At 55.3% G+C, this 26,914-nt stretch overlaps 3 protein-coding genes and 1 long non-coding RNA gene across 11 annotated transcripts; 1 reads left to right on the forward strand and 3 right to left on the reverse strand.

Moving 5' to 3' along the window:
* The first annotated feature begins 3,017 nt into the window (after nt 1-3,017).
* On the forward strand, nt 3,018-5,351 carry Tbxa2r (thromboxane A2 receptor). Its single transcript, XM_035444892.1, has 2 exons — nt 3,018-3,807; nt 4,746-5,351. Exons 1-2 carry the CDS (start codon nt 3,037-3,039, stop codon nt 4,992-4,994), a joined length of 1,020 nt encoding a protein of 339 aa, XP_035300783.1. The 5' UTR covers nt 3,018-3,036; the 3' UTR covers nt 4,995-5,351.
* Nucleotides 5,352-7,705: 2,354 nt separating this feature from the next.
* On the reverse strand, nt 7,706-12,109 carry Gipc3 (GIPC PDZ domain containing family member 3). The gene is made up of 6 exons (XM_027419244.2): nt 11,930-12,109; nt 10,642-10,827; nt 10,342-10,522; nt 9,639-9,751; nt 8,033-8,114; nt 7,706-7,903 (listed from the first exon to the last, which is right to left on the reverse strand). The coding sequence occupies exons 1-6, from the start codon at nt 12,107-12,109 to the stop codon at nt 7,752-7,754; spliced, it is 894 nt and encodes a 297-aa protein (XP_027275045.1). The 3' UTR covers nt 7,706-7,751.
* A 2,496-nt stretch (nt 12,110-14,605) lies between these two features.
* Hmg20b (high mobility group 20B) lies at nt 14,606-19,562 on the reverse strand. Of its 8 annotated transcripts, none has more exons than XM_027419237.1 (10): nt 19,414-19,562; nt 19,069-19,191; nt 18,448-18,556; nt 17,975-18,178; nt 17,423-17,543; nt 17,187-17,233; nt 15,856-15,928; nt 15,528-15,743; nt 15,114-15,246; nt 14,606-15,029 (listed from the first exon to the last, which is right to left on the reverse strand). In XM_027419237.1, the coding sequence occupies exons 1-10, from the start codon at nt 19,545-19,547 to the stop codon at nt 15,017-15,019; spliced, it is 1,173 nt and encodes a 390-aa protein (XP_027275038.1). In that variant the 5' UTR covers nt 19,548-19,562; the 3' UTR covers nt 14,606-15,016. The 8 variants fall into 8 exon arrangements, with proteins under 8 accessions (XP_027275038.1, XP_027275036.1, XP_027275040.1 ...); XM_027419235.1 differs by having other exon boundaries at nt 15,440-15,743; XM_027419239.1 differs by having other exon boundaries at nt 15,569-15,770.
* Nucleotides 19,563-20,279: 717 nt separating this feature from the next.
* LOC113836172 lies at nt 20,280-22,304 on the reverse strand. The gene is made up of 3 exons (XR_003486149.2): nt 21,772-22,304; nt 21,196-21,347; nt 20,280-20,933 (listed from the first exon to the last, which is right to left on the reverse strand). It is a non-coding gene; the product is annotated as an uncharacterized LOC113836172 (long non-coding RNA).
* Between the last annotated feature and the right edge of the window lie 4,610 nt (nt 22,305-26,914).

Raw genomic sequence — 26,914 nt, forward strand, 5'->3', positions numbered from 1 at the left:
GTGAGTCCCTCAGCTCCCTAAAGAGATGTCACACTGACCCCTCGGGTGAGCTGAGTTCTGCATGGTGCCTGGGGGATCCAAACTTGTCCAACACTCTGCTGTGGTCACATCCATGCCCTGGGATGGTGACCAGGTCTCCAAGTTCCCTGAAAAGGGTTCCAGGGTGTGGCCTTTATTCCAGTGGTCTAGCCTGGACAAGTGTAGTTCCCTTAGTTGCACATGGGTACTCCTGTGTCTGGGCCAGGCCCATCCAAATGCTCAGGCAGAGATGGAACTGGGGGCTGTGGGCTTGTGACTGGCGTGTGACTCGGTGTGTGTGTGCGTATGCATGTGTGTGTGGTGTATACATGTGTGTTTGTGTACATGTGTGTATACATGTGTGTGCGTGTATGTGTGTGCATGTATGCGTGTGTGTGTTCATATACATGTGTGTGCATGTATATGTATGTGATTGTATACATGTGTGTGCTCATGTATGTGTGTGTGTGTGTTTGTGTGTGTGTGTGTGTGTACACTGAGCCTCATGGCACCCGTGAGAGAGATGTCCATTGAACACTCCAGGAAACTGAGGTCCAAGCAGAGCCTCTGCCTGTGTGCACATCAGTAAAATGACACTTGCACCCTGGGGCTGTTGACACAACAGGAAGGGAGAGCCCTGCGGGTCTGTGGGGTTGTGGGGTGTACACACCAGGTGTCTGGGCTGTGGGTAATGTGGTCACAGAGACCCCTCTGGGAGCAGCTGGGGCCAAGCTGTGCACAGGAAGGCCTAAGCAGAAAGCCACTAGGGGATGCAAATTCATTGTAAGGGGAGAAACTGAGGCTAGGTAGGGTGTGGAAGCCTGGAGGGCCCAGGCTGCTCTGAGGCCTGGCATGGAGGCTTTTGGGAGATGGATGAGCTGAGAGGAGGAGGAGGGGCCTGGTGCTCAGCCCCACACCACCACATTCCAGGAGGCTGGAACGCAGCCACCAATGCCTGGGCCTCAAGGAAAGGGGAGCAGCGCTCCAGGGCACACATATGACAAGGACAGAGCCTCTATGCAGACAGAACACTACTGCCCCCCATCCCCCAAAGCAGAGACATGGCCCAGAAATCTACAGCTGCCCCAGTCCACACCCCAGGACTCAGGACTGGAAGATTCTAAGCTCCTCAAGCCTTCCGGGGTCAGGGTGGGGGAGCTCAGGAGAATTCTAGAACCCTAACCCAGGTATGGCTGTACCTGTCATCCCAGAAAGGGCTGGAGGCATGGATCCTCAGGTGAGTGTCAGTCTAGGCAATCTGTGCAGCCAGAGCCTCTGTCAGACAAAAACACTTTCAAGCCCTGAACTTCCCAGGCCCAGAGCTCCCTGCCCTGAGGCTGTAGAGTCTGATCACAGAAACAAGGAGTGATCTCCCTGGGACCACACAGTCCCAGCTGCTGGCCGGTGTGGGTTGCCAGGCCCTGCCTCAGGTCTGGCCTGAGGCAACTTGAGCCCTGCCATTATCACCTGAACCCCAGGAAAGGCAGTGAGGAACAGAGGGGAGACTGGAAACCACCATCCATCCTTGGTGCAGGATTCCAGCTGGGCAGTGGGCTAGCTGGGGGGAGGGCCACAGCAGATGTGAAGGATCCAGTGTCGAGGCTGGGCCAAGGAGGAGAAAGAGTAGCCTCCACCTTGCAGGGGGAGTGCTGGGGTCCTAGGGAACCTAGCATAGAAACTCAAATATGTGCACAGTGTCTCAGAGCCAGGGTGACACCATCATGGGGTGGCCTGAAGACAACCCCCCATCTCTCTGAGCCTCAGTTTCTCCTCTGGATGATGCCAACAGTTGGTGGCCTTGGGCTGAGATGGGAGTAAGACAGGGAAGCTGCTTGTACTGGCCTGGAGCACTCTGAGCTTCGTAAACTGAGCACCTCACCTACTGTTGTGTGCCAGAAATGGATGTAATAGATAATTGTTGTCAGCGTCAGCTGACATTACAGGAGGGGAAGCTGAGGGGACATGGGGACAAGAGCAGGGAGTGCTTCCTGACCCCTGAATGACCAACTGGGCTGGGGGACTGGGGAGGCCAGAGTGAGGAAAAAGAAAGAGAGAGCACACCAAGGGCTGGTGTTGTGGCTCAGTGGGTGATTAAGGTGATTAAGGCGGAGCCTGAGGACTTGAGTTCCATCCCCAAGCCCCACGTGGTGAAAGGCGAGAGCAAACTCCGGTGATTTGTGCTCTGACCTCCACATACCTTGGCTGTATGTGTGCTTTGCACCTCCACATGTAAAAGAATAGTGTAAAAGAGAATTCTGGCTCACATCAGAAATCTGAATGAGGCAGGAGGGTCCCCACGAATTGCTTGCCAGCCTGGGTTACACAGGAACATTGTGTGACATTAGGCAAATACCCACCTGTCCCTGTCTATGGTCTTGGTTTTGTTTGGGTTTTTTGGGTTTTGTTTTTTGTTGTTTTTTTTCTCTCTGTGCAGTTTAAACTCACAGCAATCCACCTGCCTCAGGCTCCCCAGTGCTGGGAGGATGTGGTTGTTGAACAGTCTCAGTTCTAGACACCACCTCAGTTCTGTGATGTGGCCCCTGCGTTCCTCCCCGCTGGAGTCGTCCCCGGGGATGTGTCCCTGTTGGGCTGGGGTTTTTTGTTTTTTGTTTTTTCTTGTTCCCAAAATGGAACAAGAAGTTCTGGGTTCGTTTCTTATTATAAAAGTGATACAAGGGAAGGGAGGAGCGGTTAGGGCCATTCCAGTGAGCAGGCCAGAACGACGGCGGAGAGGGAGACTGAGGCCACAGTAGAACTCAAGCCCAGGGCTGCCCCTCTGTCATTGCAGCTACTCAGGAGGCCGAGGCAGGAGGATTTAGACTTGCAGGCTGCTCTGGACCATTCGCGGGTCAGAAGACACCCGAAGGCGCCAGATAAGGAAGGGTATTTGTTCCTCAGCATGGAAGGTTGCCTAGAGTTCACCACAAGCCCCCTTTGTCTCTCCAGGTGAGCCTGAGCCAGCTGGGCACCTGCGCCCGATGGGGTGGTGACCCCCTGGCGGCACCGGGCTTGGGAGCCATGTGGCCGAATGGCAGCTCCCCGGGGCCCTGCTTCCGGCCGATGAACATCACCCTGCAGGAGCGGCGTCTCATCGCATCGCCGTGGTTCGCGGCATCCTTCTGCGTGCTGGGCCTGGGGTCCAACCTGCTGGCCCTGAGCGTGCTGGCCCGGGCCCCCTCGCCGCGCTCGTCCTTCCTCACCCTCCTGTGCGGCCTGGTCCTCACCGACTTCCTGGGGCTGCTGGTCACCGGTGCCATCGTGGCGTCGCAGCACGCGGCGCTGCTGGTGTGGCAGGCCGCCGACCCCGGCTGCCGCCTCTGTCGCTTCATGGGGGTGGCCATGGTGTTCTTCGGGCTGTGCCCTCTGCTGCTGGGCGCCGCCATGGCCTCGGAGCGCTACGTGGGCATCACGCGGCCCTTCTGGCGACCGTCGGCCACGTGGCGCCGCGCCTGGGCCACCGTGGGGCTGGTGTGGCTGGCGGCGCTGGCGCTGGGGCTGCTGCCGCTGCTGGGGCTCGGCCGCTACACCGTGCAGTACCCGGGCTCCTGGTGCTTCCTGACGCTCGGCGCGCGGCGCGGCGACGCCGCCTTCGGCCTGCTCTTCGCGCTCCTGGGCAGCGTGTCCGTGGGCCTGTCCTTCCTGCTCAACACCGTGAGCGTCGTCACGCTCTGCCGCGTCTACCACGACCGCGAGGCGGGGCGCCAGCGCCCACGCGACGGCGAGGTGGAGATGATGGTGCAGCTGGTGGGCATCATGGTGGTGGCCACGGTGTGCTGGATGCCCCTGCTGGTGAGTCCCCAGGGCGGGGAGACAGCCCCGCCATTCACATCCTTGGCGCTGCCAGGGTCTGCAGGGTGTCAGGAAAATGTTTCTGAGTTTGGGCCTCCTGGAGTAGGACTTCGAAGGATGAATAGGAGTCGGCCTCTAAGGGATGCTGGGGACACATTCTAGACAGCGCGGTGGCTGGCCCGCTCCATGTCTGCCACGCACATCCCCTGGGTGCCCTGTGGATTTCCGTACAGATGTCCTCCCCTGGAGGATAGAGCCCGGCCTGTAGGAGGAGGACCCTTATTCCTTCAGCAAATATTTTTTTATGTGCCAACTGTATACAGGCTTCCCCAGCACGAAGCAGATCCAATTCTGGGCCTGGAGAGCAAGTGTGTGACCCAGGCACTCAGAACTAAGAAATCTCAGGCCAGCCTAGGCAGCTTGGCCAGACTCTGTCTAAAAATAAAACATGGTGGCGCACATCTCTGATTCCAGCACTCAGGAGGCAGAGGCAGGTGGATCTCTGTGGCAGTTTGAAGCCAGCCTTAGCTGCAGTGTGAGTTCCAGGGCAGGCAGGGCCACACAGAGAAACCCTGTCTTGAAAAATGAATTAAGACGGGCTGTTGGTGGCTCACGCCTTTAATCCCGGCACTCGGGAGGCAGAGGCAAGCGGATCTCTGTGAGTTCGAGGTCAGCCTGGTCTACAGAGCGAGAGCCAGGACAGGCTCCAAAGCTACACAGAGAAACCCTGTCTCGAAAAACCAAAACAAAACAAAAAAAAAAAAAAGAAAAAAAAAAGAATTAAAGGGAGAAGGCCTGGCTCAGGGTAAATCGCTGCCTTGATCTCCTCAGTCCAGCTAGGACATGAGCCAAAAACCTGTGTTCCTTCCTGAGCCCAGCAGCAGCCAGACAGGTCGCCCCACCCCCCCAAGGTCACACACAACTTTTTGCTCCTGCAGGTCTTCATCGCACAAACTGTTCTGCGGACGCCCCCGGTCATGAGCCCCTCTGGGCAGCTGTTGCGGGCTACCGAGCACCAGCTGCTCATTTACCTGCGTGTAGCCACTTGGAATCAGATCTTGGACCCCTGGGTCTACATCCTCTTCCGCCGGTCAGTGCTTCGGCGCCTGCACCCACGGCTCAGTTCTCGGTTCCAGGCTCTGTCCTTGCACCCACCCCCAGCCGAAGCCACACTCAATGGGCCCTGAAGGACAGTGTCACCCAAACCTCAGGTCCTCAGTGACTGCCACAGGCCTGCACCCCATCCTAGGAGCCTGAGTGCTTGGCAGACTAAGGAGGGGAGCCACTGACATAGGGCTGACTCCTGTGAGCCCCAAGATGCCTCCTCAATGCTAGGGATGTCCTCCCTGACCCTCCAGAGTCTCCCTGCCCAGTCTGGGTAGGGTGCTTGGGTCACATGTGGGAGGCCCCGTGCAGGAGCTGTGGGGACCAGCTGAGACCCAGAGCCTGAGGCACTAGGGGGTCCCACAGTCAGGTCTGGAGTCACCAACTTCTCCAGTGTTTACTGAGCCCCCTCCCCCACAGCTGCAACACACTTGCTCAATAAATGGTTGAATGGCCCAGTGATGGAGTGTCCAGGTTAGCATCTCAGTTCCATGCAAACCACTCAAAGTGAGACTCGTGGCTGTGGGGGCACCAGGTTCCTTTATTCACCACCAAGATCCCCAGGGAGCTCCCCCCCCCCCCCGCCCCATTCCTTCTGTGGTCAGATCCTCTTACTCATGGTTCACAGCCAGGCTCCTGAAACCCAAGCCTCAGTTTCTACCATCTTGTCCTCTTGCTGGGATGAGGTCATCAGAGCCTAGAGGACAGCTCTAGCCCAGCTACACCTGGTGGGGGAGAGGACCAGGCCTGGGGGGAAGGGCTAGGAGTCACACTTATGGTGGGGGGCATGGACTTCTGGGGTCCCAGCTGGGGCTTGGGAGAAAGGGCTGGCTTCTGGGGAATGGCGGAGCCCAGGTGGGCAGCTGGGGAACATGACCTGGGGCAGGCTGTGGCCTGGCTTCCATCTTGAGGCTGAGGCCCAGCAACCTTGCTTGGAGCAGGGGTGGGGGCGCTTAGGGGTGGTGGGCTTGGAGACTGAAGTCGGGCCAGGGGATCAGGCTGTGTTTTAGGCTGGAGACCCAGGGTCTGTGGGCAGCCTTCATCTCTAGAGCTGAGGAGGCAGGCTCCTGAGCTGGGCTGGCTTCCAGAACTGCTGGGGCTGGGGCCTGGCTGGGTTGTGGGACTGAAGGCTTCGGCAGTGCCAGCTAGTGCTCCAGCGTGTGCTGGAACCTGGGGTATGAACTGGGTTCTAGAAGCCCAATGGGCTCCAGAGCCGAGCCGCTGTCCTGTGTCCAGCTGATGGGAACCTGCACTGGGTCTGCCCCCAGAACTAGACAGGAATCTGAAGCTGGGCTCCTCAGCCAGTGGCTGTGGCTGGGATCCTCTATGGCTGGCCTGACCAGCATGGGCTATGGAGCTGGGCCAGGCATGGAAGTCTGTCTGGGTCCCCGAGTTGGACTGTACCCCAGAGCCTGCATGACTTCTGGATGAGGAAGGCTGGACACCCGGTGACATTCTGGAGCTGGACCTTGCTTCGGAGGTGGAGGGCATTTGGGAATGGGGCCTGGCTGTCACAGCAGACTGGCTTCCATCCCCTGGCTGGACCTCAAAATCACATTCATCTCTGGAGCCAGCCTGGGGTGCAGGACACTGGGAGGCACTGGGGGGCAGGGCTGGGGAGCAGGGCTGGGGTCTGAGTTTGAACCCCATGGCAGTGTGGCTCTGGCTGCCTGCTTGGGTCAGAGTTTTGGAAGATTGGGGGCTAGTGGAGCTGGCTTGGGGTCCATCAGACAGTGGCTTGGTGGACCTTGCCTGGAGTCCTGAGCTAGCCGGTCCTCCAGAGTTGCTCCTAATGTCTCTAGAGGGCTGGGCCATGGGGGTGGTGACTGTTTCATAGCTGGGCTTGTTCTCAGAACCCGGCTGGGATACAGAAATGGGATCGTGCTCTGAGCCCAGCTGGGTGTTAACTTTTGTCTGGGTTCTAGAGTGTGGCTGTGCGGCAGGACTTGGCTGGATTCTGGAGGCTGGCTGAGGGTCAGCCATGATCTGGGCTCTAGCATCAGGGCTGGACCCAGGGCCTGGCTGGGCTCTAGAGCCAGGCCTCCTATTTGAGTGGGTCTGAGTTCTAGAACGCAGCCCACCCTCAGAGCCTGTCTGTGTTCTAGACACAGGCTTGGTCTCAGAATGGAATTTGACCTGAGGGGTGCCCTGGGTTCTAGGGCTGGGCTTGGTCTCTGGTCTGATATGGTCTTCAGATCTGCCCTTGGCCCTAGAAGCAGGCCTGGCTTCAGAGCCAGCTTGGGTTCTAGGGCTGGGCTGGAATTTAGATTCAGGGTGGGTTCTAGAACAGGGCTCTGCTCCAGGGTTGCCCTGAGTTCCAGAGCCAGGCTGTGTCCCAGGGCTAGACTGGGTTCCACAGCCTGGCTGGATCTCAGAGATGACCTGTGTTCCAGAACCTGGCTGGGATTGTGGCTTGGTCTCAGAGCTGACCTGGGTGTTAGCACTGGGCTGTGCCTCTGGGGGGGCCTGGGTTACAGAACTGGGTTGGGTCTCAGGGTTGGCCTGGGTTACAGAACTGGGCTCGGTTCTAGAGCCAGGTAGGGTCTCAATTTTGGTTCTAGAGCTGGACTGAGGCTCGGGCCTGAACTGGGTTCCAGAACCCTGCTGGGATTCCAGCTGGATTTCAGAACTGACCTGGGTGCTAGAACTGGGCTGGGCCTCAGGCCTGACTTGGGTTACAGAACTGGGTCTGGTTTTAGAGCCAGGGTGGGCCTTGGAGTGGTCCTGGGTTCCAGAACTGGGCCAGGTTCTAGAGCCAGGCCGGGTCTGGGGACTGTCCTGGGTTCTGGAGCGGCGCTGCGTCAGGGGGCTGGGCACGGGACTGCGCACTCCTGCACATGCTAGCCACAGGCGTCGTGGGCCTCTCCGATGGCCGCCCACACCTCCACCACGAACTCGTCCGGGAAGGCGAACTCGCCCAGAACAGCGTCCAGGCCGCGCGCGAAGGCTTGGGCTCCCGCCGAGCTCCGCGCAGTCTCCACCACTGCGGCTGCTGCGGGATCGGACAGACAGACGCACACACAGAGAGACAGGATGGACAGACGGACAGAGTGACGGGGCACACAGACGCACCGACAGGCCCGCCCGCGCCGGGGACCCCGCGCTTACCCGCGCCGCTTACCCAGCTCGGGGTCCCGGATGCCCATGTAGCTCTCCAGCAGGTCGTCCACCCTGCGTGCCGCCGCGGCCTCCACGTCGCTGGGCTGCGGACAGGGCAGGCGAGCGACCCAGTGAGCGACAGGCGGGAGCCCCGCCCCCAGGGTTGATAAACCTTTAGTGGCTGCCTGGGGCAAGGACCAAGGACATAGCCACCCTAAGGACTGATTGACAGGTTAGTGGTGGCTAGGGATGAGGTCCTCGGATGAACAGACCGACGGCTAACGGGGAGGGGCCTGCTGACCCGCCCCCAGGAGTGATTGACAGACGGCTAACGGGGAGGGGCTCGTGACCCGCCCCCAGGAGTGATTGATAGATGGCTAAGGGATAGGCAAGGCAATACTTTGTTCAGCAGTGTAGCTGCTGCTCTGAGGCCTCCGAAGCAAATCATTTGTTATTAAAAAGATGTGAGTGGTGGAGGAGTCTGGGAGGGAAGGCAGAGGCGATGAGGAAGTGAGGGAGTGAACTGAAACACACTTGACACTCGTGTGAAAAAAATCTCAAGGACACCCATTATCTAGTACAATTAATTAACAGAATTACAACTCTCTAGGCACTTTGTGGGAGAGACATTTGGACCTCTGTTCAACTCCTAGAACCCTCATAAAAGTAGAGGGGAGAACCAGCTCCCCAAGTGTCCTCTTACACACACACACACACACACACACACACACACACTACATAGGCAAAATGTAATAAAGTAATAAAAAATGCAATTTTAAAAAATTAAAGTTAGGGACTGGAGAGATGGCTCAGAGGCTAAGAGCACCGGCTGCTCTTCCAGAGCAGCCTGAGTTCCTGAGGTCCTGAGTTCCAGACAACCACCTGGTGGCTCACAACCATCCATTATGAGATCTGGTGCCCTCTTCAGATATACATGGAAGCAGAATGTTGTATACATAATAAATAAATAAAATCTTTTTAAAAAATTAAAGTAGCCGGCCATTGGTGGCACACGCCTTTAATCCCAGCACTCGAGAGGTAGAGGCAGGCAGATGTCTGTGAGTTCAAGACCAGCCTGGTCTATAAGAGCAAGTTCCAAGACAGGCTCCAAAGATACAAAGAGAAACCCTGTCTCAAAAAACCAAAAAAAAAAAAAAAAAAAAAAAAAGTTGGGGAGAAAGGAAGACGTGTATCTTTGACCTCCTCACACAAGTACAAAAGAAAGAAAGAAAGAAAGAAAGAAAGAAAGAAAGAAAGAAAGAAAGAAAGAAAATAACCAATACTAATGCCTTGTGAGTTGGGGGTCACATTGGTCCCTCCTGCCTCTCTGGTCAGGAACAGGTGTCACCCCTGGAACCCTGTGATCTGGAGCCATCCTCCAACCAGTACCCATCTCGTGAGCTGGGAAACGGAGGCTCTGAGAGCAGGATCTTTATCTTTTGGACAAGGGGCCTGGTATGAAGCTCATGCTGGCCTTGAACTGTGACTATCTTGTCACACCCTACTGTATGCTGAGTCGTGGGTCACTATCAGCATTCTGAGCTCCACAAGAAGTTGTAACTTGTGGCTACACCATCAGCAGTACAACTCCCGGTTTGGGACTCCCAGTAGATCCTGAATTCACTCACCGCTTCCTCCACGGTGGCGGCGCCCCGAGATCGCAGCCGGAGCGTCTCCCTCCCACTGCTCATTTTGGCTTCCACAGAACACTTGCTGCTCCTGCTCCTCTGGCCAATCATATCTGGAGGGTACAAAGCAGGGACAGGTGCCTTCTGTTTTGTGTGGGCTTTTTCATGTTTGTTCTCTTTTGCAAACAGGGTCTTGCTCTGTAGCACAGGCTGATCTCAAACTCAGGATTTGTGTACCTCGATCTCCTGAGGACTGTTGAAGACTATGGTGCTGGGGGCGAGATCAGGGTGGAACCCTGCCTAGAATTCCCCAGTGAGTATTATTCTTTCCCTGAGAGACCCTGCGTAATATCTGGGGACATTTGTGGCTGTTCCCTCTTGGGGAGCTCCTGACAAGGAGTGAGTGTTGGCCAAAGCCTTGCTTAGCACCCTCAAGATCCTGGGACACTACACAGAAAGCACCCAGAACAGTGCTGGCCTCTCCAGGTTTGAGAAATTCTTGTGGAAGCTCTCCTCCTCTCCTCTTAGCATCCCCGGCACACTGCGCAGAAGTCATCGCGAACCGGGCCAGGATGAGGAGTTCTAGGTCGTCCTTGGCTACATATTGAGTTTGAGGGTAGCCTGTGCTATGAGACTAAGTTTCAGAAAAGCCTTTCCTGCCTCTCACTGGGCTGGGGCAAGCCTGGGGCCTAGCCATCCTCACCGAAGGCTCTCCGGGGCTGCACCAGGCGCAGGGTGAAGGGCTGGGACTTGGGCAGCTCTCGAAGCATTTTGGCCACCTCGTAGTGTCGGCAGCCCACAATGGAGTGGTCATTGATGGCCTCGATGCTGTCCCCCACACACACTGCCTCAATCCTGTTGATGACGCTGCCTTCCTTGATTCTCTGTGGGAAATCAGTCACTTGTGGGGCCGCTCTGGCCGTCTTCCCGGGGGTCCCCAGAGCCTCCTTAGTACCAGACAAAGCCATCAGTCACCCAGGTCACCACATACACCCACAGGCACCTTGATGAAGGCGTATCCGGCCCCGTTGTCTGTGATGGTCAGTCCTAGAGCGTCCTCGGTTTTGGTGACCTCCACCTCTTTAGTCTCTCCACGCACGTGTGCAAAGATAAAGTCTTCCAGCCCGATCTGTCCCCCAAGCAACTTCTGCATGTCCACTTTGTGACTATTGAGGGTGCAGAATAGGATCTGCCCCAGCAAGAGAGGGACCCAAAATCAGTCATGGAGGGACCAACCTGTGCAAACCCTTCTGTGGCAGACGGGCACTGTGGACGCCCCCTGGAGGCCAGAGGCACCTGTGTCCCACGTGGGATAGCAGTGGCCCCCTGTGAACAAGGCAGAAGGCCTGACTGTGGCCATGGTGCCTGTTTGTCATCCCAGCACTCAGAAGGCTGAGGCAGGAGGATGACTGAGACTCTCTCAGATTCCCTCAAATAAAAAAAAAAGTCTGAGCATCCCAGTTTACCAATGTAACCCCAGAAGCCGAGGAGCTGCGGCAAGGGGAAAACTAGAAGCCAGTTTGGGTTACAGAGTGAGTTCCAGGCTTCCAGGCCAGCCTGGGCTACAAAGTGAGATCTTATCCTAATTAAACAAACAAAGGAATGGGGGAGGGCAACATGGCCGCGGGACTGACAGCAGGCTTGCTTTCTAAGACCTCGGGAAGAACCCCCCCCCCCTCCAGCATCCACTGTGTGCTCTGACGCCCCACATATGACAAAATTAAAATATACTAAGTGGTGGCCACGCCTCTCATCCCAGCACTCGGGAGGCAGAGGCAGGCAGATCTCTGTGAGTTTGAGGACAGCCTGGTCTCCAGAGCGAGTGCCAGGACGATCCTGTGTCAGAAAAACAAAATTAAAAGAAGAGGAGGAGGGGAAGAAAAGAAATAGCAACAAAGAAAGAGAAATGTAATACAAAGAATTAAATTCAAGAAATTGAAAGTGGTTTTTCTTGAGACAGGTCTCATGTATCCCAGGCTGACCCTGCAGTTCTTTGTAGCCGAGGATGACTGACCTTTGAACTCCCAATCCCCCTGCCTCCACCTTCCCAGCGCCGGAATAACAGGCCTTCACCACTACACCTGGTTTATCCTGTGTGGGTGATGTAACTTGGCTTTTTGAGCAGTCTCCCCGCTGAGCTGAGCCTCATGGGTCTACCCGGTGCTCTGATTCCCACCCAGCAGCTACACCGGCGTCCTCGGCGGATGTGGGTACCCCACCCCTACGGTCTGTCTGACGTTTCTGCGTGGCGTGCAGACGGGCCCCGGGTGGGGCTCGGGGTCCACCCTCACCTCTGTGGGCGCTATCCCGAAGGCCTCGGCGATCTTGGCGTAGAGCTCGCGGACGTTGGTGAAGCCCTCGATCCTGCCCGTGGGGCTGCCGTGCGCCAGCTGCGTGCGGAACACCAGGCGCGGGCGCGGGCGGGCGGGGGTCTCAGTGACCCCGGGCTCGCGGGTTGCAGCGCTGTCCATGGCGCGCAGGGTCCGCCGCGTCCTGCGCCTCCCGCCCCTGGCCGGCGACAACCAAGCGGGGCGTAAGCGGATCCGGGAACCCGATCCGCCCAGGGGAAGGTGAAACCGCGCGGGGACCAGCCGCGCACTCCCCGGGGACCCGTGAACAACAGGGGGAGGCCCCCGGGCTCGGGTGCTGTGCACTGTCCTGGCGTCCCGGGGAGCCCCGCCCGCCCCGCCTCCCCGCGGCGTGCACGGCCCACCGGCAGCCCCGCAGCCCCCCGCACCTGCCGGTCCATTCCCGCGTCCCTCCCTCCTTCCCTCCCTTCCTCCGCTCAGCCACGCGAGCCTCCCTCCTCACCCTGCCTCAGGGCCCTTGCACAAGCTGAGACCTCTGGGGCTCAGTCCCTGGAGCTTCCTTGATCTGTTTATCCCAAAGACCACCTGCTGCCCGTACCTCCGAATCTCTCCCCTAATAAGTTTTGTTTCTGCCAAAGGGTCTCACTGTAGTCCAGGCTGGCATGGAACTCACTATGTAGCCAAGGATGACCCGGAATGCCTCCTAATCCTCCAGCCTCAGCCTCCCCAGTGCTGGGATGGAGCCCCAGGTATGTGGTGGAATAGACCTGCCTGGGGCTGTGTGAGTCTCCTTGGTTCCCAAACAGTGCCACAAGGAGGTGGTTTGAAGAGAACTCTGTGTGTTTGTGTCCGTGTGTGGGAGGTGGGGTGGGGAGGAATGGGATGGAGCTACCTTTGGAGACACCATTCACCACAGGGGAGGTGGAGGCAGGAGGATCAGGAATTTAAGGTCATCCTTGGCTACACAGTGAGTACCAGGCTAGCCTGGGCTACATGAGACCTTGTCACAAAACAAAACTCAAATTAATTCTCCCTCCATTCTTTTGCCTGTCTGTTTTTTGAGACAGCGTTTTTCTGTGTAGCCCTGGCTGTCCTGGAACTCACCCTGCAGACCAAGCTGGCCTTGAACTCCTGATCCTCTTGCCTCAGCCTCCTGAAAGCTGCCAGGCTTTCTACTGAGCCCATCACCACCCCACTTTCTTCTTTTATTACTGATCTCCACTACGTAGCCCACACTATTCTAGAACTCACAGGGATCCTCCGGCCTCTGCCTGCCATGTGCTGGGATTAAGGGGGAGCTCACCACATTCAGCCACACTTATGTTTAAGCCAAGGTCCCATGTAGCCCAGGCTGACCTCAAACTTGATATGTGGCAGAGAGCGTCCTGACCCTGATCCTCCTGCCTCCATCTCCCACAGCAACTGACTGTTCTTTTGTTTGTTTGTTTGTTTTGTTTTTTGGGCTTTCGAGACAGGGTTTCTCTGTGTAGCCGTGGCTGTTCTGGAACTCACTCTGTAGACCACACTGGCCTCAAATTCACAGAGCTCCTCCTGCCTCTGCCTCCCAAATGCTGGGATTCAAGGTGTGTGTCATCACCTCCCTTGTTCTCCCTTGTGTGTCCCCCTCCTCCCATGCTCTGGGAGGCCTTCCTGACTCTGGCAATCCCTGTCTGTCCTTGGCCTGTAGTTCAGTCTCAGCCTCTGTCATCATCCTCATGAGTCCTAGGTCTGTGTCAAAGTTCCTTTTCTCAAAAGGACACTCTATTGGCACAGTGCCCACTCTGCCCCAACATGACCTCATCAGAATTAATTACACCCTCCAGCATCCTAATTCCTAATAAGGTCAGGCCTGGAGGTTCTGGGGTGAGGACTGGAACACAGGGGTGGAGGGATACAGTCCCTCAGCATTGAATATGTGTGTCTAATTGTGCAAGTTTTAAAAGATATCCTCACTAACTCATTAATTAAACAGAGTCCCCTGGCAGGGCTCTTTCACATGTAAGCCAGAGTTATCTGAGACAAAGTTATCTGCCATCCAACAGCTGAGTAGTTGAAATGATGGTCTAACAGGAAGCAAGCACAGTCTGGCCTCACCAGAGTGACTCACCAGAGCCCAGACACATGGAGTATTACTCAACCATGAAGAGGATTGCCCTACAGCAACCCGACAGAGAGCAAACCAGACACAGAAAGCCACACAATGTAACCTCTGTGACAGGAAATGTCCAGGTGAACCCAAGAAGCGGGTGTGGACAGTGTGTGCAGGAGGCTGCCTGCAGTCCCGGCAGGGTGAAGGCTCATGAAGCCAGGGCTTCTTCTGAGGAATGTTCTGGAACTAGACAGAGCTGACAGTTGGAGGACCCTGTTTTCTAAGGGCTAAAACAGTAAAATTCCTGAGGAGAAGGACTGGACTGGGTTGGATGAACTGAGTGGCCAGCCCACCCCCACCCCCAAAGGACCCTCAGGAGGGACTAGTCGATTGGAGACCTCAGCCCCATTCTGCCTAAGTATCACTCTGCCTCAGTTTCCCCACCTGATACCAAGGTAGTGAAGGATCTGAGACGCTCTGCCAGAGGTAGGAGGGCAGGTGGGGCCACCCCAGCTGGAGAACCATGGCGATTGGGCTGAGCCCACTTTCCCAAAGCCGAAAAAATTAAATTGAGTGCAAACCCCACTTGTTTTATTTGACGCTTATTCAAAAGTCCGGATTGAGCGATGGAAGGCGCTGGGTTGTACTGCAGCCTCCCCTGGCTGTGCCACACCACCCAGCGCCGGTGCAGTGGGTTCACAGTCATGTTCTGTACCAGGAGTGGGGGTGTGTCCAAGTCTAGTGGCCGCGGCTCCTCCATTCTCTCCCACTGTGGTGTGACCTTCCTGCAAGGGAGGTAGGTCTCGGGTTCTGCAATCTGGGAGCCTAGGGTTTGAAGCTAAAAGGATGCCGTTGAGATTTCTTGGGAGGGGTAGCGTCTGGAGACCCCAAGGTGCAGCACCGGGCGTGGCCCCATCGGGACCCCCAGCTTCTTCCTGGGCGGGTGGGGAGGGTCATCTCCCGTTCTAGAAGCCTGTTTGTCACAGGTGCTCGCTGTGAGACAGAAGGGGGTGAAGGAGACAGTGAGGCAGAGCCGTGCACGCCCTACACCCCGCCCCACTCCGCCCACCCCCGCACCTGGCCACCCGCGCCAGGATCTCCTTGACACGCGCAATCAGCCTCTCATGCTGCGCGGGGTCGCGCTCGATGGCCCCGTGCAGCCGCGCCATGTAGAAGTCCAGCGTCCCGAGAGTAGGCGTCTCTCCGGTGCCTGCGGGTCAGAGGGCCAGTGAGGGGCGGGGCCAGGAGCTGGGCGGGGCCGGGGCGTCGGCTTTGCAGAGGGGGCGAGGCCTGTACTGGGACAGGATGGGGCGGAACCGAACACGCAGAGAAGGCGGGTGCTGTGGGCGGGGCATTGGGACAGATGGGCGGGCGGCCCTGCCTGCTGTGGGTGGAGCGAGTACCGGGCGGGGCCAGGGAATTGACATGCAGAGCCCAAAAGAAGGCTGGCTCTGTGGGCGTGGCCTGCTCGCGGCGGGCGGGGTCGCGCACCGGGCACCGGCAGCGAGGCGAAGCTGGAGGTGAGCGCCTGCCTCACTGCCTGCAGTTGCTGCTGCAGCGCCAGCGTGCGCCGCTCCTCCAGCGCCAGCTCCTGCTCCAGACGCTCGCGCGCGCAGCTCATACTCTGCGTGTGGCGCTGCAGCACCGCGTTCTGCTCCTCGAAGGCCACGTTCATCTTCCGCAGGCGCCGCAACTCTGCCTCGCGTGCTACGGGACGGTAGTCAGAGCCCAGGGCTGCCCCGGAGGGCGCGCTACACCCACGCCATTCCTGGCCCCACCTCTGACCCCCATCCCGCCTCCATGCCTGCCAAAATCTCACCTTTGTTTTGGTCCAAAAACTCTTCAGTGAAGATGGGGACATCGAAGGTGGAAAAGCCATCACAGTCCACACCCTGGGACAAGGCAATGAGTTTAGTGGGGACCACTTCTCTGGAACCTGGGAGGGTCTCCTGGACCACTTTCCTTGGCTGTGCAGCCTGCTTTTATTTTGTTTTGTTTTGATTTCTATCTGTGTATGCCATATGCATGCAGTACCCGCAGTGGCCAGAGGAGGGCAGCACATACCCCAGCGCTGACTGTGAACTGCCATGTGGGTACCAGGGATAGAACACCCGGCTTCTGCAGAGAAGCAGGTGTTCCTAACCTGAGCCACACTGGGCTACATACCAAGCAAACCACTCGATGCACAGGTTTACTCTCGGGGTTGGCGTTTTTTCCTGTCATGTTTATGGTTCTTTTGTTAGATTTGTTTTTTGAGACAGGGTTTCTCTGTGTAGCCCTGGCTGTCCTGGAACTCACAGAGATATATTGCCTCTGCCTCCTGAGTGCTGGGACTAAATGCCAGGATTAAAAGCATGCACTAACACTGCTGGGCTCATGGGTTTCTTTTCTTTTTTCTTTTCTTTTTTTTTCCGAGACAGGGTTTCTCTGTGGCTTTGGAGCCTGTCCTGGAACTAGCTCTTATAGTCCAGGCTGGTTTTGAACTCACAGAAATCCGACTGCCTCCCGAGTGCTAGGAGTAAAGGCGAAGGCGAGCGCCACCAACGCCCAGCAGGCTCATGTTTTGACACAGGGTCTTACTCTGTTTCAGGCAGGCTTCAAACCTGCCGCAATTCTCCCACCATAAGCTCCCAAGTACTGGGAACATAGGTGTGTGCCACCATGCCCACCTCAGCAACAGTCAATCACAGGGAGAGCTGAAGCTCAGTGTATGGAGCACTCTCCAGCACAAAGCTCTGGGATGTCCCACCATGCCTGTCATCCCCGAACTGGAAAAATTTGAGGCAGAAAAATTGGGAGTTCAAGGCCATCCTCAGCCACACAGTTCAAAGCTAGCCTGGGCTACATAAGGCTCTCTCTCAAATTTAAAAAAAAAAAAATTCAATTGGTTTGAGTGTGTGTGTGTGTGTGTGTGTGTGTGTGTGTGTGTGTTGGTGGAGCCATGGGCCTTCTGCATGCTGGGCCACAATTTCACCACTAAGCCACACCCATCCCAGGGTTGCTGTGTCCCCACAGTGGCCTTGCCTCTGACTTTGGAGCCCATCTTGCTTGGAAGTGGTCATGGTCACTTCCTCCTCTGAACATGGTTCTCACTAGCTTGAAACATTCATGTCTTCTCCCCAAGTACTTCTGGCCAGGGAGCCGCCTTACCTTGTGCCCATTCAGGAGCGTGTTCATGAGCCCAGAGCCGGAGTCCTCTGGTGGATAGGGAGGAGGGTGGGTCAGCCAGGGTTCCGGAGAGTCTCCCATCCTCTCAGGTAGGCCTGGTCCCCTCCCAGGCCAGGGTCAAGATCTGTGACCCTGTCCGATCCTAGGTAAACCTGTGTGCTGTGCCCGTTGGGTTTGGGGGTGCTGGGCACCTCAAAACAGGCCCACGGCCTACTCACCCTTTTTTATTTTGTTTTCTTGGATCTTCTCTGTGCAGACCTTATAGGCCTCCGACTGCTGATATGCCCACAGCTCCTTCAAGTACTGCTGTTTCTCCTTCTCTGCCTCATCCAGGTACCGCTGAGAGAGGGACAGCACCCACAAACTAGGGCCATCCCAGAGGAAGGCAGGCAGCCAGGGCCAGCACCCTGCCTCCCCCTGTACTGAGCCATCTGTAACTCTGGCCTTCCCTCCCTTCCTCAAACTCTTAGAGAACATCCCTCTTCTGGTCTAACTGATATACGGCATTTTTTCCTTGACTCTTTCTGCCCCCTGAACTTCCATGTCCAATAGGTGCTGGCTGGTGTGTGGCTTGTGTTATATTTCTTTAATATTTGTACGACTTGTATGGGTGTGTATTTGTGCACACGCACATGCAAACCCTTGTCCGCCATCACTCTCCACCTAGTTTTCTGAGGCAGGGTCTCTCACTGAACCCGTGAGGCTGGCCTTGGTGGCCGGGAGCCCAGGGATCCTTCCTGTCTTTCTCTCTCATCTCCTCCCGTGCCCACCTGCTTCTCTGACGGCTGCAGCTTGCTCCACTCGGCGCCCAGCATCTTGGTGATCTCCGGAAAGGGCAGGTCCGGGTGGCGAGTGCGAATTTGCTCCCGACGCTCGTTCAGAAAGCGAACATAGCCCGTGACAGGGGCCTTGGGCCCATTAGGGAGAATCTTCTTTCTCTTCTTGCCTTTGGGCCAGCCTCTCTTCTTCACCGGCTGCAAGAGGGGGTTGTGTCCTTGGGAGGAGCCCTGGACCGTGTGGGCGTGGCCCTGGGCCGTGTGGGCGGGGTCTAGCTCAGGGACAGGGTCAAGAGTCAAAAGAAAGGGTCCTGGGCCAAGACTGAGCCTGCCAGGAGTGGCGCTGAAGCCACTGGCGGATGGGGCTTGGCCTCTCACTAACTAGGCAGTGGGAATATTCTACACGGTGTGGACCTGTCAGGGGTGTGACGCTAAGCCAGGGGCGGGGCTTTCAGGTGGTGACTCACCTCCTCCTCCTGGGACCCTTTCTCTCCCACACGGGGACCCTCGCTGCGCTCCTGTTTGACAGTCACTACGAAGGCCCCGTGCTGGCCCGGGGTCTTGCCTCCTGCAGGCCTTGGGGACATGGGAAAGCAGGGTCATTCCCCATGCCAGAAGCACTCGCTCATACCTCATCTCCACCTTGCGGTTGGAGATCACAGAAGTGTGTGGGAGCACACATGAGCCCGGAAAAAGGAGTGGGGACCCAAGGCCACAGTAGACCACTGTGAGAACAGTCCGAGGATTTCAAGCTGGGAACTGGGTGGGGGTGGGGCCGTCCTGGAGTCTGGGAGCAGGACGAGGTAGGAGACCATAGGGTGCCCTAGCAATTCGGGGGGGGGCGGGTACAGACAGACCCTAGAGCCAGAAATCTCCAAATAGTGACGGGACACCGCAAGAGATCCCAGGAGTGGGAATAAGGTAGACGGGCTAGGGACAGGACCGCACCAAGGGTTCCCTAAACAGGGGTACCTAGGGTAACAACAGAGCATGCTCAAAGGGACAGGAGGGTGGGGACAGCCATGCCTGGGATACCCTGGGTTGGAGATTGGGCGTTTCTAGAGTTACATGGGAGTGGGGGTACGCACCGGGGATGGGGACGGGGCATGCCCAGGGGTACCCAGGGAGGGGAGAGGCTGGGGGAGGCGCACTCACGCGGCGGCCCCGCCTGGCTGTCGGGGGCCGTGGGACATGGCCTTTCTGGGCGGGACCTGGAACAGAGGCCGGCAGAGGTCAGGGATCCTGCCCGCCACCCCGATGGGAACCCCAGGCCAGTGCCCCGGACGCCCGGGTGGGGAAGGCGGATCCCGAGGCCGGGAGGTCCTCGGGCAGGCTGCCCCGAGATCCTTTGTTGCGAGATCGGGTCCGGAGGCCGCGCCCCGCGCCCCGCAGCCCCCGCCCCGCGCAGGCCCCGACTTCCCGGCTCTTTTCACCTCCGAAAAAACTTTCCCGGGACCTGGGATGCGGCGACGCTCCAACCAAGCGCCCGCGGCCGCCCCTCCCATATGCTAATGAGGGTAGAACTTGGGCTCCAATTGGCCAAGGACTCCACGAGGGGCGAGGTCATGCAGATCAGCTCGGCGCGCCCGGCGGTGATTGGCTAAAAAGCTGCGGAGCCTAGTGGGAGGCGCGTCGGGCAGGTTGCGGGCGGGTGCGTCAAGTTCGGCTGTGCTCGGACGCGCTCGGGACCAATCGGAGGCGATTGGCTACTCACTACGGGCAGAGCTTCTTAAAGGGCCAGCAGTCCCCATGCTGACCAGGGAGCTTAGATGCGGGAGTGATGGCCAGAGTCCTCGATAGAGGAGACACTATTAGTAGGCTTCCGAAAAAGGAGTTAAGTTCCAAAGAGGCAGCCCACTGCAGAAGGGCAAGGAGTACTTTTTCTTACCACATTGGGAAAAAAAAATGAGGTGGGGAGATGGCACAGCGCTTGAAGGAGCTTGCCACCTAGTGGACAACATGAGTATGGAACTCACAAGGTGGAAAGTGGGAACAGGAGCGGTGGCAGATAAATAAATAAAATAATAAGGGGAGAGATGGATCACTGCTTGTTAAGAGCAGCACGGACTGCTCTTCCAGAGGACCTGAGTTCAGTTCCCGGTAACCACATGGCAGCTCACAACTCTCTGTGACTCCAGTTTCAGGGGCTCTTGATATCCTCACGCTGACACACCCGCAGACAAAACACGAATGCATGCTGGGCATTGGTGGCGCACACCTTTAATCCCAGCACTCCGGAGGCAGAGGCAGGTGGATCTCAGAGGTCAAAGCCAGCCTGGTCTACAGAGCGAGTTCCAGGACAGCGAGAGCTACACAGAGAAACGTTGTCTCAGAAAAAAAAATAAAAAATTAAAAAGAGAGAGAGAGAGAACCAAGTCCCTCAAGTTGTCCTCTGAGCTCCTGTGACATATGCAACCCTGCCCCACACAATAAAACAAATGAGCAATGCTTTATAAAAGGAGACTGGGAGCTGGTCGTGTATTCCTTGACCTTAGGAGGCTGATTTGCCTTCCCGTAGTGCTTTGATTTTACTCTCTGAACAAGCATACGTTGAACTACAGCAGGACTAACAGGCTGGGAGGCGATTCAACAGACACCTCAGAAACATGGCGTTTTGCAGTACAGTGGTGGACTGGTGAGCTGACTCAGCTGGCAAAGGGACCAGTGGAGGAGGAATCCAAGAATTTGAAGTTGATCGCCATTATTTGATTAGAAAAGACAGAGGACATTATACACCTTGGTTGCCAAATGTGATTTTCACTCTAGTGTTCTATAATTTCCACAGTCAAAGACAAAGTGAAGAAGAGGATTGGAGAGTTGCCTCTGTCGCTCAGAGTGCCAGTTTCTCTTGCAGAGGAACAGGGTTTGATTCCCAGCACCACTAGTCTGCTAAAAAGCGATCTGTAACTCCAATCCCAGGGTATCTCTCTTTTGACCTTCCTGGACATGAGGCCTGGTACACAGACATACATATGGGAAAAATACTCATAAACACAAAATAATAAGGCAATCTTAAAAAAAAAAAGAAAGAAAGAAGCCGGGCATTGGTGGCTCATGCCTAAATCCCAGCACTCGGGAGGCAGAGGCAGGCGGATCTCTGTGAGTTCAAGACCAGCCTGGTCTACAAGATCGAGTTCCAGGACAGGCTCCAAAGCCACAGAGAAACCCTTGGGGGGGGTGAGCATAGATCATATACTGCTTTTCCAGTTTGATACCTGGTATCCATACTGAAGGTTAGGGCCGTGGTCAGAGTGGAGCCCTGTCCAGAAGCACCCAGTGATGAGCTGGTGTGTGGTTAGGGTGTTTCCATCCTGCGCTGGGTCTTGAGCGCCATCCTCCCATACTGCAGTAAACTGAACCACAAACCCTGTAATGATGTAACATTAGACTAATCACAATGCTGATGACTCATTAGACACACGGTGATTATGGCATGTTTCTATGGGACCACACAGACTCGCACAGATACTGGCATGTTGTTTATACTTCTGCCTCAATGGCAGGTGCGAGTGACTACCCCAAACTCACAGGCTGGAGAATTCTGAGTCATGTGGTTGTCATCCTGTGTCCTGTCCCATCCCTGTCCGTCCCTCCTCCACCCTCCACCACCCCAGCCCCACCGCCCAGGAACGGGAAGCTGTGCAGACTGCACTCCGTAAGATGAGGTTGGGCTTGATCAAATTTGGGCTTCCTGCGACAGCAGTGAAGTGCATCGCTTGGAGACACTGGCAGACAGCCAGTGTGAGGTCAGAACACAGGGCAGAGACAGGCTTCTACCAGCCAGGGGTCACCTGGGCTCAGAATCAGGAGAGGAGGAGCCAGCCTGGCCATCATCACCCAGCATGGAGCATTCAGCCTTCAGAGCTGGTGTGAGCTTGGTTTCCCGTGGTTGCTCCTATCTTCAACCCCAGCACTCTGGAGGGAGCGGGAATCTCTGTGAGTTCCTGTCCAGCCTGTGACAATAGTGAGACCTTTCAAACATATAATTTAAAAAATAAATAAAAGATAACTCAGGTGCCAGTCTATGGTGTTTCTAAGCCACCTGTGAAGCAGAAGGCATGCACTGTGGATGTGGGAAGCTGTTCCTGAAGGGGGTGTACTTTAGGGAGAAGTAGTTGTGCAGATCAGGTTGTCCATATAGAACGTGCTGCCCTGCTTCCTTGATGCTCATATGTGTCCGCATGTCTGTTCTAAATTTTCTATTTTTGTTTTTGCTGGGATTGGAACCCAGGACCTTGCTGAGACTAGGTAGGCTTTCTATCCATAAGCCACTCCCCCAGCCCCTCACTGGGGGATTCTTGGGGGTCTGAGCCATACCCAGACCTCAGATGTCTCTTTTTTGTTTGTTTTTCGAGACAGGGTTTCTCTCTGTAGCTTTGGAGGCTGTCCTGGAACTCACTCTGTAGACCAGGGTGGTCTTGAACTCACAGAGGTCCTCCTGCCTCTGCCTCCCGAGGGCTGGGATTAAACACGTGTGCCACCAATACCCGGCGAGACCTCTCTTTTTTTTTTTTTTTTTGTTGCTTTTAAATTTAAACCCCCTTTTTTTAGACAGGACCTCACTGTGTAGACCTGGTTGTTCTGGAACTCATTGAGATCCACCTGCCTCTATGGGATGCTGGAATTAATGGTGTGCTCCACAAGCCAGGCAGTGGTGTCGCTCGCCTTTAATCCCAGCACTGGGGAGGCAGAGGCAGGTGGATCTCTGTGAGTTTGAGACCACCCTGGTCTACAAGAGTGAGTTCCAGGATAGGCTCCAAAGATACACAGATAAACCCTGTCTCGAAAAACAAACAAACAAACAAACAAAAAGAGGTCTGAGGTCTGGGTATGGCTCAGACCTCCCAAGAAATCCTGTCTCGAAAAACCTAAATAAATAAATAAATAGTGTACTCACTAGACCCTGCCCCAGCTCTTTTTTCTAAAATTTTGATTCAGGGGGCTGGAGAGATGGCTCAGAGGTTAAGAGCGCCGACTGCTCTTCCAGAGGTCCTGAGTTTAATTCCCAGCAACCACATGGTGGCTCACAACCATCTGTAATAATGAGATCTGGTGCCCTCTTCTGGTGTGCAGATATACATGGAAGCAGAATGTTATATACATAATAAATTAATTTAAAAATTTTTTTGATTCAGGGTCTCCCTAAATTACCCAGAGTAGTGGGAATCTAGTAGACATTGTATCTAAGGTAAGCATTAGAATGTTACAGTTGTTTTTCACTGCATAGGGTAACTATTGAATGTATCAGTGCTTGTTGAAGGTACATAGACTTTGAAGAAATTAGATAACTGTGATTGTTTTCTATGATTTATTTGTTTGTTGTTTTTGTTTGTTTTTCGAGATAGGATTTTTCTGTGTTGCTTTGGAACCTGTCGTGGAACTCACCCTATAGACCAGGCTGGCCTGGAACTCAGAGATCCACCTGTCTCTGCCTCCTGAGTGCTGGGATTAAAGGAGTGCACCACTACCACCTGGCGTTTTCTGTGATTTATAGAGTTGTTTTTTGAGGAGATTTTCCATCTGTTGCATGACTGTGGTCACATGACTATCCAGACACTCTTGGAGGTCTTGAATTATTGGGTACTGCACACAGTACATAATAACAACTAAAGCTTGTGGAGTCATGATGGTTTCGTTCAGAGAACATATAGATCAAAGGGGCCTTGGTATTAGGGACTTGTGCCCCAAACCTTGTGCATAACCAATAAATGTTTCTGAAAAGAGGTTTGAGGTTCAGTTCACAGAAACTGTTCCTCCCTGATGACAGAGAGTCTAAAAGTACATTCTGGAGTGATCATCTTTGTTTGACCAACCCATGTAACACAGAGCCCCTGACAGCCCCCTCCCAGTCTGGAGACAGAGCTCAGCAGTGGAACATTCTCTTTGCAAGCTGAGGCCCTGGGCCCCAGCCCTACTAGTTTATCACACCAAACAAACAATGGTTTCTTAAAACTTGAAAGAGGTCTACACCAATCACAGCACTTGGGAAATAGAGGCAGCAGATCTCTGAGTTTGAGTCCAGCCTGGACTACAGAGTGAGTTCCAGGACAGCCAGGGCTACATAGGGAAACCCTGTCTCCAACCAAACACACACACACACACACACACACACACACACACACACACACACGACCAAACCCCCACGAGGCTGCTCTCTTCCTTGTTGAACATGGAAGGAAACTGAGGCCTGTTGGCCCTGACACCTCCTCACCTTCCCCTCCAGCCACCCTCAGACCTCAGAACCTTACTAACAGACTTGGAAATCCCCCCTCCCTGCTGGTCAGCAGATCTGGCGCCCCTGCATCAAAGCCGCCCCCCCACGCCTCAAGGCTGGACTCCAGCCACTAGGATATCTGATGCCCAGTGGATGGATGGAAGCGTGGGCTTGGTGTCCAGGGCTGCCAGACGCTGGAGGGACATCAAAGGCTGTCAGGGACTGTTTGGAGTCCCAGCCCATGCTCCCCACCCTAAGGGTCCATGAGTCCTTCCTGTTAACTGGTCTTTTTTGACCTTTGCCTGATTCCAAAGCCTTTTCATTCATGAAGAATTTAGACAGAGCCCATCCCCCTCTGTCAGGCTCTTTATCTGGCATTGTCTTCCCTGGATGGAGAGAGCCCACATCCTGGGGGTAGTCCAGCTTTGATTGTGTCTGACCCGGAAGGCCCTTCTCTCAAACCTGCCGCGGCACTCCAATGTCCTCTGCCACACTCAGCTCCCAGCCTGTCCATGGACCAGCTTCCTGATGACTTCTCCAACCAGGGAGGCTTGGGAAGGAGGTGGGATAGAGAGTTGATGCAGGGAGATCTGAGCTGAATTCAAAATGCCAAAGAAACCCAGAGACACCCCATTGCTGCTGAGTCAGCTCCAGGAGGCTGCTGGGGCTGAGTGCATTGGCCCAGGCTTGTTGCCCCAGCACTTGATGGAGAGGCAGGAGTGTGTCTTGGGTATGAAGGGAGTTACAGGCCACCCGGAGGCTAGGGCCATAGCTCAGTAGCTAGAGAGTTGTCCCAGCTTAAGCCTTGGGTTCTGTCTCCAGCAACTAAATAAACGGGACGTGTTGGCTAAGGGTTCATCGCCTTCTTCCCAGTGTTCGGGAGGTCAGAAGTTCCTGGGCTACAGAGGGAGTTTGAGGTCCACGTGGGTTACTGCAGGGGACCTTGTCAGCAAATAGAGGCCTCTAGGGTGTCCGAGGACTTGGTTAATGAAAAGGACAGGAGTAGAAATTAAACCCCAGGTATCAGTAGTTAAACAGTCACTCAGAGTGGTCACCCTGTTGTCTGTGCCCAGGTTCCTGCCCTCCAGCCAATGACCTGGCCGAGCCTCAGTTGCCATATTTGTGAAGTGCTGAGAATTCCATGCCAGCCTGAGGCGGACATTCTCTGTGAGAGACTGACCCATGGAGTGAAAAAAGTCACCCCTATTGCTAGTGCCCTATCTTTCCTTATCTCTCCCTATCTTTTAATTCCCTCAGGCCAAGAGCTACAGAGCTGCCTGTTATCTGCTGTCCAACCCAGGCCAGGTCACCTCCCAAGAGGAGCCTGAAACAGCCCCTCCTGCCTCCACCTCTCTAGAACTGGAATGGAAGGCTTTATATATTTATTTATTTGAGACAGGTTTTCTCTGTGTAGCCCTCAGTGTCTTGGAACTCACTCTCTAAACCAGGCTGGCCTCAAATTCAGAGGTCTGACTGCCTCTGCCTCCCAAGTTCTGGGATTAAAATAGTGGCCTTGATGCCTTGGTCACTTTTGACATATGTTGTTGGGAGCACAGAGACTCTTAGGCAAAGGAGGGAACAGTCTCATTTGGGACTTAGGGGTTCAGAACCAGGGTGATATCCCTGGGGGAAGGCTCTGTGTGGTAATGGAGACACATCATCCCAGCACAGGAGCTGAGGTCCAGGTCAGACTGCGCTATGGTGTGAGACCCTTCACTTAAAAATAAAACTCGGGAGGCAGAAGCAGAGGCAGGCGGATCTCTGTGAATTCGAGACCAGCCTGGTCTACAAGAGCAAGTTCCAGGACTGCCTCCAAAGCCGCAGAGAAAGCCTGTCTCGAAAGAACCAAAACAAACAAACAAAAATCAATAAGTAAGTAAGTAAATAAATAAATAAAAATACTGGGGCTGTAGTTCAGTGGGTAGAATAGGAAGTCTGGTTTCCAGCCTGAGGAGAGAGCACAAGCTCTGAGGTCAAATTAGCCTCAGTAACATAGCTGAGCTTCAGGACAGCCTGGGGAAGAGAATAAAAGGAATAAAATGTGATGAGGAGGCTGTGGAAGACACTTGTCCCACTGACCGGTGGCATGGCCTGAAGGGTGTGGGGTGTGCAGCACCTGCCTCTGAGTCAACACAGAGGCCTGGCTTCCCTTTTCTTTGTGCTTCTCAGAATCACCCAGTAAGTAGGAGTGAAACCCCGGAGCCTGCCACGTGGGGTGCCTGGCACCAGCAGCCCTCATAAAAGCCTAGCCGGTGTTACAATGTTCCGCCCGACTATTATCTAATTCGTACTAATTAATTAGTACGAATATGTCTCCCAGGCGCCTCACTGTGTATCTCTGGAGGTTTATGGGATCACCCAGTTGTGTTCTCATTCCAGCCCTTTCAGCAGGGAGCCGCAGCTGCAAACTGGCTGGGGTCCAAGGCGTGGGTGGGTGGCGGACAACAGGGCTCACGCTCTGTTCCCGAAGCCAGGCCTGAAATCCCATCAGTTCATGAGGCTGAGGTTGCAGAGGGACTTCAGGGCTAGCCTGGGCAACTAATGGGGCCCTGTCTCAAAACAGAAAGATAGAAAAGGCCCAGCTTGTGGGCACAATCCCCACGACCAGGAAGGGAGACATGAGGACCAGGAGTTCAGGGTCATCCTCAGCTTCACAATGAGTTTGAGGCTAGCCTGGGCTACAAGAGACCCTGTCTCAAAACAGAAAGCTTTCAGTTTGA

Source organism: Cricetulus griseus, chromosome 5 (genome assembly GCF_003668045.3).
Source record: "Cricetulus griseus strain 17A/GY chromosome 5, alternate assembly CriGri-PICRH-1.0, whole genome shotgun sequence".
In the NCBI taxonomy this organism is placed as follows: Eukaryota; Metazoa; Chordata; class Mammalia; order Rodentia; family Cricetidae; genus Cricetulus; species Cricetulus griseus.